A 10,058-nucleotide genomic window follows, 5' to 3' on the forward strand; every position below is an offset into this window, starting at 1 on the left:
AGAATAAAAAACTTTAATGCTAGAAACGAAAAACGAACGAGTGGCACAGTCTCACAGTGTAGATTTAGATTTTAGAATCTAGATGTGTAGAGTCTAGATCTAGATCTATCAATTATAGAATCTAGATCTAATCAATTTTCTCTGGCAATATCTCTGAAGTAAATCTACATCTCTTTTTATAGATCTAGGTAGATCTAATAATTAATTGCTAATAAATATAAACGCTGGTGACACTAGTCTAGACTACTACGTGACTAGACTAGATTTCATTATAAAATCAGACATTAGTTAGATTAGTGACTTAGTTAGTCATAGTCTCCTGATTAGATGATTTAATTATCAGCATTACTGGCATTAGACCATCACTAGTGGACACTACTATACTCTATACAGTAGTATACTAGATATATTAGTAGCCATTTTTTTAGGCATTACTATAATACTAGGCATTAGCATTACTTGAAGTCAGTTTTTAAAGTTAAATAGATCGAAATCGAGTCTAGAAAAAATACTCATAGAGTCCTAATAATTAACTACTAGATTTAATTATTTTAATAGGCTAATTCTGTAATTGACCTAATCATGGTTAATCGGATACTAATCCTAACTTAACTGATCTCCTGATCAGAATAACTTCAATAACTCAATCAGATCAAAGTTTCAACTTACAACTAACTTCGAACTTGAACTCAACTAATCTAGATCTATATATAGATATAGATAGTATTAGTAGATCTACTACTAGATTAGATTGACGTGATCTAGATAATCTAGATCTAATATATAGTGACAGGCCAGTGGGATGACTTATGAAGTTAGACAGTATAGTTGTATAGATTATTGACTAAGTGAGAAAGTGAAAGCCCCCTTGCTAGTTCGCCAAAGGTTTATGCCACTCTTCCGTCGTGATGATAAATATTATCTGCCCCTTTGTTAATGTGTCCTATAAAGAACAACAAAAATTCCAAAATAAATTCAGCAAACAAGAAATATCAACAAGATGAAATATGGACAACTTTTATCCAAAAAAATCCATAAAAAATAATCATACAGTTTTGAATCACAACATTGAAAGAACTAAGCCAAACTAGTATTTTATGAATTAAATGAATCCATCAAAACTCTCTTCATCTCCCCTCTAGAACTCAGTGACAACTAGTTCAATCAAGAAAAGAAACTTCCAGACTAGTTGTATTTATCCTAGTGAATTCTAGTGTGCATGATTGCATGACATCATAAGCATTTTCTTTTTCATTTTTGTTACATCAAATTGTAGTTGCCATTATTTTGTGAAAGGTTATATCTGTTCACCTCTCACCTCACCTATCTGCTCACTAGCTGTTTATGAATGGGACAATTATTAAAGTATGTACTTCCGTGATAGGTTAAAGTCACCGTCATAACATATACAGAAACAATCATTCATAGTTTTAATGGATTTCATTTATATATATATATATATTTATTGATATAAATGCAGATTTTGACATGCATTCTGAGCTACTAAAGTAAATGGATTTAATAAATTTATATTCACAGACAAGAATGAATCTTGTTAATAAATTTTGTTTTGAAAGGAACATCCTAAAGAATCAGATGTGCCATTTAATTGACAAACTGGCGTTTTTCTCCTCTATTCGTTGTGAAAGAATTTTGCATGGAGCTTCTTATAATAGAACCGCAGACATTGGAACGGCCATGAACCTGTTTAATTATCATAGACTTTTCAACTTAAATAAAATACCTAATAACAGATGTCTGAGAACTCAATTGACCTTTTCCATACAATTAAGGAACTATTCAATTCGGAGAAAAGATTTTACGTTTCCTGAGCTTAAGGAAGAAGATTTGGAAGAAACGTTTGTTCGAGGATCTGGCCCTGGTGGTCAGGCTGTCAACCAAACAGCAAATTGTGTTGTTTTAAAACATAAACCAACTGGAATTGTAATTAAGGTATTTTTTTATAGTGTTATAACGTAATATTATAGTGTCAATGATGTGTGACATACAAATCATGTAACCTTCTTTCCTAAGACATTGTATCTATAGGCTACAATTTTTAAATCTTAACATCTAACTATAATATTCATATTATTGAATCAAATCCATTTTGGCCCTTGGCTACAGTAATTACTAAAAACTCAGAAATTTGTTCATGCATAACTAATAAGTAATTCCTTTAAAAAAAAAAAGTAATGTTTACAACTATGTTGATGCTAATTGGTTTTGCTTTGTGCTTTCTTTTCCCCCCAGTGTCACGAGTCTCGATCGCTTGAAGAAAACAGAAAGATAGCTAAGCTCAGACTTGAGGATAAACTAGATCTTCATCTCCATGGGGAAGAAAGCTACCTTGGGCAGATAGAAAAAGAAGAAAGAATTAGTAGAAAAGAGAAAAAAAATAGGGCCCAGAAAAAACTTGCATTAAAAAAAGCTTTTAAAGAAAGAGAAAACTTGGATTAGATTTTTAAAAATATTTTGTTTTTATATTAATTAGCCCTCAGGAACGCTGATCATCAACGTTTATATGGAAATTAAATTTGAATTTTAAAAATTTGCAATTCCTTGTTGTTGTTTTTATTTATAATTTTAATTTCTGAACGTTGTTGCAATGCAAATTATAAATTATCATAAATATATAATTTTTACTGTATTAATCATCTTAATATAGAATTTATAAAAATAACTCTCTATGATATTTTCATAATCTAGAAGTAAAGAAGAAAAGGTGAAGTACTGGTAATGCAAATTACAAATATCTCAATTTTTATCAAGTTTTTTTCCTTCACTTCCATCATTCCCCACGTGGTGTAGACATATCAGACTGGGAACCACTTGCTTAGAGGAAAATGAAACATTATAATTGACTAAAATAAAAGGAGTCAATAGACGAATCAGTTTGTTAGGGCTGCTGTGTCATCATAAAATGTTAAATGACTGGACTAACTTGTTTTGACAGTGGTGTAACACTAAAGTGCAATACATTTGTAGTTTTTTTTTTTTATTTTGCACCATAAGTTCTGGTCAGAGCTTGCAAGGGGAGACAAGTCATCAGATCAAACTTTTGTTCTCTCTTTTGACAGTTGCTTTTCCCTGAAGTTAAAATGTCTGAAACTCTGAACTTTAGAATAGACAGGTCAGTGGTCTAAGATAATAAGACAATACACATTAGCAATATTTGAACTTTATTATGTATAATAAAATGAATGGTTTGACATAAAGATATACTATTAGTATAGCTAAGCGGCTGTAGTTTAGGATAAAAACTATGCTCTATCTGTGACACATATTCATTTAATTTTAGATGGAATGGAGTCATAATAGACATGTCAAAACAAAGTTTGGAGAATCAAATATTTGTGGATAAATTAAAGGGTATGTCACATTTTATATCGCAATAACTTTCTGCTTATTATCTGCTTAGATTTAAGAAATAAATATATGTGGGAATCAGTTTGACTGGTATTACAATATTGACTTTTATCTTAGACCATAGTTGTTCTAGACAACTGTACACAACTTTGTAACATTGATATAGTAGTATTATAACATAATGTAATATTATAGTGTCAATAATGTGTGACATATAAATCATGTAACCTACTTTCCTAAGACAATTGTAAAAAAATGGTTACAAATAGGCTATGATTTTGAAATCTTTACTTCTAACTGCCACATTCATAGTGTTGAATCAAATCTATTTTGGCCCTTGGCTACAGTAATTTCTAAAAACTTGGAAATTTGTTTTTGAAGTGGGCGCTGCTTCACAAGATAGGAAATGTATTAGCTAGTGTTTAGGAAATGTAAAAGCTAGTGTATAGGAAATGTAATAGCTAGTGTATAGGAAATGTAATAGTTATTGTATAGGAAATGTAATAGTTAGTGTATAGGAAATGTAATAGTGTATAGGAAATGTAATAGCTAGTGTATAGGAAATGTAATAGCTAGTGTATAGGAAATGTATAGGAAATGTAATAGCTAGTGTAAGGAAATGTAATAGCTAGCTTATAGGAAATTTAATAGCTAGTGTATAGGAAATTAATAGCTAGTGTATAGGAAATGTAATAGCTAGTGTATAGGAAATGTAATAGCTAGTGTATGGCAAAGAAAGGTCTCAATCTTTTTGACAATTTTATGTAATGTAATAGAACACAACTAGACTTATTAATTGAATCACATATCTTAAAGTCGTAATTTTCTCCTTGTGCTAATCTGAGCGAGATGAATGAAGATAAAAAATAATTTTTAGAAGGTTTGTAACATTTTGAGAAAATTGTTGACATAAGTGATTCATTGTGCAGAATCCATAGCACAGTGGACAACAGAAGGAAAGAGAGGATTGTGGGTCACAGCTAAGACAGAGCACTCCGCATTGATTCCATCTTTGATTGAGGTAAATAAAATTATGGATTTGAAAGTATACATCTATCTTTCCGCTTATCAAAATCAGCAATAATTTTAATGTTTTCACATTACAGTAAAAAAAAACAATAGAAGCAGAATTCCCCTGGTAAATACATTTACAAATAAAATAAACACTGTATTGTATGACATTGAATGGGATGACACAAAGTGTTGCTGGATCTTGTAAAATGTTTTACATGTTTCGGATGTCCTTTCAGAGCTGAAGATAATTTACTTTCTAGTCCAAACCTCTCGCAAGACAATGGGGGATGGTAGCGGGCAGAGTATAAACTAGTACACATGTGAGAACTTATGTGCCCTAATATCAATGAAACAGTTCAGACCATACACAAGAGTCCATCAAACATTTTTTTTAACCACATATCCAGAAATAACAATGTAGAAGCAAGAAACTTGCAAGCACTAACTCTACTTTAGGCTCTTTATATGAACATAATATCAAGCATAATCTTGAATGTAACCCATCGATTTACAAAAAATATTATTTTTCAATAACCTTTCTGTTTGTTACTCAAATCATAAGGTGTCATATCACAAGAAAACACGTTACAATGATTATTGGTCACTTCTGTAAAAATCAGCTCTACTCTAATCACTTTTTGAACTCACTTAAACTTAGATTCTCTCGTGCTGTTCCACACACTGTCTCCATAGATATCAGTCACTGGCAACATCTGCAGCCTCTTCCCAGCAGGTATCCACTGCTCTAAGGTACTCTATGAAGGTCTGGTGCCAATCTATACAAGGATGTCCCTGTTTGGGCGTTCATCTATAACTTACTTAGATAAATCTCCTTATGCTCCATGTGGAAATGAAATGGTTATTTAGGAACAAGTGAGGAAAGATTTACCATCTAGTTGAAAATAATTATCTCTTCCAAGTGAAAAGTTGGCGGCATTAAAAGTTTGAAATTTTGTAGCAATGTTTTAGTTTTTGTATATATTTTTTGGCAGTTAGGTTTCGATTTCCACCATGCACAGCCCGGCTATTTGTGTTTAACAAAATGGCTTCCAGTCGACATTCCCAGCCACATTCCAGGCTATGCCAATCACTATGTAGGTCAGTATATTCTTAAAGGATAAAATATCATTGGTGAGATACTAAAGATACATTTTTATTGGAACTAGATGTGTGGGTGAGTGGCAAAAACTGCTTGGCTACCTATCAAGAGCAGCACAAAAACCTTTTCCCAGATACCTCTGCCCTCCACAAGACCATCAAAAAGATTGGACAAAAACACTACAAGCACAAAAGTTGCACTATACAAAAACAATTTTAAAAAATAATCCGTTATACAAAATGTAAGTCTAGCATGGTTGGTGTGAATAATCCTTATGCTTTTAGACATTTCCCATCCATTTTTTGATTTTGTTTTCCCATTGTGTCTGCCTCTTCTTTTTTCCCTGGTACTGTTCCTTGCAGGAAAATCTTTGTGTGATATGGCCATATAAGACAAGGTTGCACATTTTTATTGTGAAGTCGTCATCATTATTACTATTGTGATCCTGTTTCATATTTCTTCATTCGTGGTCAAATAATAAAAAAGGCATACTTAAGTCAAAGTTGAAAAGATACCTATATTGATATCTTTGAAATCCAGACAGTTTAAAAAAAAATTCTAAGTACATAATCATATAAGTTAACCCACTTTTCTAAGCCATTTTTAAAAATCAAAGCTTGTAAAAATACATTTTGATTTTGATTATACCTCCACTTAAAATCTGTAGCAAATATAATGTATTGAATTTATTGAAAATGTTTGGGTTTTTTGTTATTATCCTTTTTTTTTTGGAATAGGTGTCGCAGGTTTTGTGGTCAACAGTAATAATGAGCTTCTAGTAATAAGAGAAAAATACCAGGGTTTAAAAAACAATACAATAGCTGTGTGGAAGTTGCCTGGTGGTTTAGCAGATGCTGGTAAGTTTTTATGGTCACAGGTTGATTCAGTATAAAATCCTATAGTACTTAAATGGATAAAAGTGTATCAGGCAAGATGTTCTTAATGTCTGAGCCTCATTATGGCACTGGCTACACTTTTGAAAGAGAACTTAATGCAATATTTCTAGAAATGCTCAAGTAAGCTGGGTGTTGGTACAATATGTTGTATAAATTAGACCCTTTCTATTTTTTTTTTTTTTAAAGTAATCTCCGCTCCTGTTTGAAGATCAGATTTTTTTGCTCTCCATTTTACTTTTATACCTTTAAAATAATTTACTAGAACATAGAGGCCAAGTGGTAAAATGGTTACCTCTGAACCAGACGGTCTAGAGCTTGAATATTGATGAACACTGGGATTTTGAACTTAAGAATTCTTAGGACATCGTCAAGTCCACCTAACTATAATCATTATAAAGGGTACCTGACATTAGCTGGGAAAGTAAAGGCACATGGTCATTATGCTGGCTGCATGACACCCTCATTAATCATTGACCATAGAAACAGAGTAACTTTTTCTCATTTACCTCATAGATTAAAAGGTCTGAATGGGTAACTGTTGATAATAAGATTACAAGGTCTGAAAGGGAACCTGTGGATAATAAGATTACAAGGTCTGAAAGGGAACCTGTTGATAATAAGATTACAAGGTTTAAAAGGAAACCTGTTGATAAGATTACAAGGTCTGAAAGGGAACCTGTTTATAATAAGATTACAAGGTCTGAAAGGGAACCTGTTGATAATAAGATTACAAGGTCTGAAAGGGAACCTGTTGATAATTTAGCATTTTGCTGTAAACTATAATTAATTTTATGAGCACACTTTGGTTGATGCTTCTATATTTTCTCTTATATAGGGGAAGAAATTGGTGCTACAGCTGTAAGGGAAGTCAGAGAAGAGACAGGTGTAGAAAGTGAATACATTTGTATAATAGCTTTCAGGCACATGCATAATTTTCGCCATGGCTGCTCAGACCTTTACTATGCTTGCCTTATGAAGCCTTTGAGCTCAGAGATTAATGCATGTCCTCAGGAGATAGAAGAATGCAAGTGGATGGATGTGAGTAAGAACACACATGACATACAAGAGTAATAGTCTTTAGAACCTATTTTCTGTTTTAAAAAGTCCTGCCTTAATTCCTCAGCAAAGTTTTTAAAAAAAATCTAAACATAAAAATCTATATTTTTTTTTTACAAAACAAAACAAATTATAATAATTTTTAAAAACCCAGAAAATTGAACTCTATGTTTAGTTTTCAAAAATATATTTTTCAGTACTGTTACAATGGTTTTGGGTGGTTTATATGTCTTGGTATTTTCAAAAGTTAAATCTGATGACCCAATATCCAATCATATCCCTGGGATTAGAGCATTGGTGAATAACCAACAGAAGTCCTGTTTTAAAATAGAACATTTTAATTTTCCAAGTTGAAATCATAAGAGAACAAAAAGTGTACTTTATGTAATATCACACATTAGAATTGAAATTCAAGAATAAATTCAAACTAGTAGACTAAACATGAAGCTTAAAACTTGTAGACTTGATACCAGCTTATCTCAGCTATTTTTCCTAACTGAGAAATTAGAATTTCCCTATCTCCTCTACATTATTTATTCTTCAGTGTAGAAACTTTAAGCTACCAGAAGCCAATGTTTAAAAAAAACATCTTGTTTACACTTCTGTGGCTACCTCAACTTAATACACCTCAAGTACATTGGAAGCAGACAAAAGCTTCATTAACACTCCATTTCTATTGCTGGCCTTACAATTGGTTGAGTTACAAGTAGTTGAGAATGTAAGACTTGAAAACTGTCATTTATAGCAAACTGATATTCAATATATTTCCTTCTTTTAGATATTTGGTTATTCCCCTTTTCATTTTTAGATATTCAGTTATTCCCCTTTTCATTTTTAGATATTCAGTCATTTCCCTTGTGCAGAAAAATAATGTTTTAATCCACCAGAATTGTTTCCCTTAATTGTGATTTTTTTTTCCCCCTTTGAATTCTAGATTGAAGAGTATAGCCAATTAAATGACATTTCTGAAGTGAACAAGTTTTTTGTCCAGAGGTACAAGGAGATCATCTCTACAAACACTGGGATAACTCTGAGTAAAGTTCTCTCCTTTGATAAGCAAGCTACACACAGTGTGTATGGTATAGGCAAAGTTTAGGCCCAAGTTCACCAGTGGGCACACTCAGTATCTAGTACATAATTTATTATTGCCAAGATCTACACAAAATTATAAACTTTAAATTATTTTTAAAAAAGTCTAAGGGCTTTATCACAAAACTTGTAGTGCTGCTACCTGACTAAATGGAAAAGAACCTTATTTCTAAAACAGACATTTTGATGATCAGCTGATATCACATTGAATCTTGTTTGTTTTTTTAGTGAACATGCTGTATTTTTAAACTTATTATCTATTCGTAACATTGAGATTTACAAGTAAAACATTTTAAAGCTTTGTAATTTTTTGTTAGTCTCTGTCAACACACAAAACTTATTTTATTATACGTTTTGTGATGAAGCCCTTTTTTTTTCCCAATTTGGTTGTTGGAATTACTGTATGATGTTATGTAAAAGCCTTAATACAAAAGTTGTTGCACACATTATTTTGATTTAAAATGTGAACCTTACAGCACAGGAAATTGCTGAAAATTGCGCAGATTTTATTTTAAAGAGAATTATTTCAATACAATCTTTTATGTTGTTTTTTTATGTCAATTTATGATGTTTTAATCCAATGTCATTTTATGATGTTTTAATACAAAATATTAAACAGTATAAAAAAAACAGTAATATTTGTTTTTTAAACAAGATGCCAGACTTATTAATGCCAATGCTAAACCATAGACTCTATGAGTCTGCCAACTATGAGTTTTACATGAAGCTTCACTGTCACAGTTTACCAGCTGTCACCATGAGGTGGGGCTGCACAAGACCCACTGTAGGGAGACTGTGTACTAGCAAGAGAAACAAATCGTTTTACCTTTACCATTACACTGCTAGCAAACAGTGCTGCCACAACAGAGACACTGCCGCAACAGAGCCACACCAGAGACACTGCCACACTAGAGACATCACATGGTCATTTGATATATTCAGTACATGCAGAACAATTTAGCCAGACCTATTTTGTAAGTTTTTATAGTTTTGTTTTAAAAATGTATGCTATTGAAGATCTATTTCCTGTATAATTCTGAGTTTATAATAAATATATATACAGGGCTTTTTTTGTGACGCTACGCACCGGTACGGCATATCGGCACCTTTTTGAATGTGGGGACAATTTTATTACTTTTCTTGTATTTTAACGTATATTATTCATTTATTAGTAGTTAAAAGTTAATTACTGAGTACTGGCACCAATTTTTTTTTTTACAAAAAAGCACTGTATACATATAATTAGACCAGCCACTTATTTGGACCAAATCCTTAAATAGGCCTACAACTCAAATCAAATTAATCAGACCAGCCACTTATTTGGACCAAATCCTAAAATAGGCCTACAAGTCAAATCAAATTAATCAGACCAGCCACCCACTTATTTGGACCAAATCCTAAAATAGGCCTTCAAATCAAATTAATCAGACCAGCCACTTATTTGGACCAAATCCTAAAATAGGCCTTCAAATCAAATTAATCAGACCAGCCACCCACTTATTTGGACCAAATCCTAAAATAGGCCTACAAGTCAA

At 32.0% G+C, this 10,058-nt stretch overlaps 2 protein-coding genes across 5 annotated transcripts; both read left to right on the forward strand.

Annotated features, from left to right (window-relative positions):
* The first annotated feature begins 26 nt into the window (after nt 1-26).
* LOC106069703 (uncharacterized) lies at nt 27-9,853 on the forward strand. 4 transcript variants are annotated; one of them, XM_056006719.1, is made up of 8 exons: nt 27-188; nt 3,016-3,133; nt 3,302-3,372; nt 4,299-4,390; nt 5,376-5,481; nt 6,220-6,339; nt 7,214-7,416; nt 8,369-9,853. In XM_056006719.1, exons 2-8 carry the CDS (start codon nt 3,102-3,104, stop codon nt 8,528-8,530), a joined length of 786 nt encoding a protein of 261 aa, XP_055862694.1. In that variant the 5' UTR covers nt 27-188; nt 3,016-3,101; the 3' UTR covers nt 8,531-9,853. The 4 variants fall into 4 exon arrangements, with proteins under 4 accessions (XP_055862694.1, XP_055862693.1, XP_055862692.1 ...); XM_056006718.1 differs by having other exon boundaries at nt 3,081-3,133; XM_056006717.1 differs by having other exon boundaries at nt 27-158.
* LOC129921577 (mitochondrial translation release factor in rescue-like) lies at nt 1,521-2,558 on the forward strand. The gene is made up of 2 exons (XM_056006720.1): nt 1,521-1,953; nt 2,254-2,558. Exons 1-2 carry the CDS (start codon nt 1,546-1,548, stop codon nt 2,458-2,460), a joined length of 615 nt encoding a protein of 204 aa, XP_055862695.1. The 5' UTR covers nt 1,521-1,545; the 3' UTR covers nt 2,461-2,558.
* Nucleotides 9,854-10,058: the final 205 nt, after the last annotated feature.

This window comes from Biomphalaria glabrata, chromosome 12, assembly GCF_947242115.1.
Source record: "Biomphalaria glabrata chromosome 12, xgBioGlab47.1, whole genome shotgun sequence".
In the NCBI taxonomy this organism is placed as follows: Eukaryota; Metazoa; Mollusca; class Gastropoda; family Planorbidae; genus Biomphalaria; species Biomphalaria glabrata.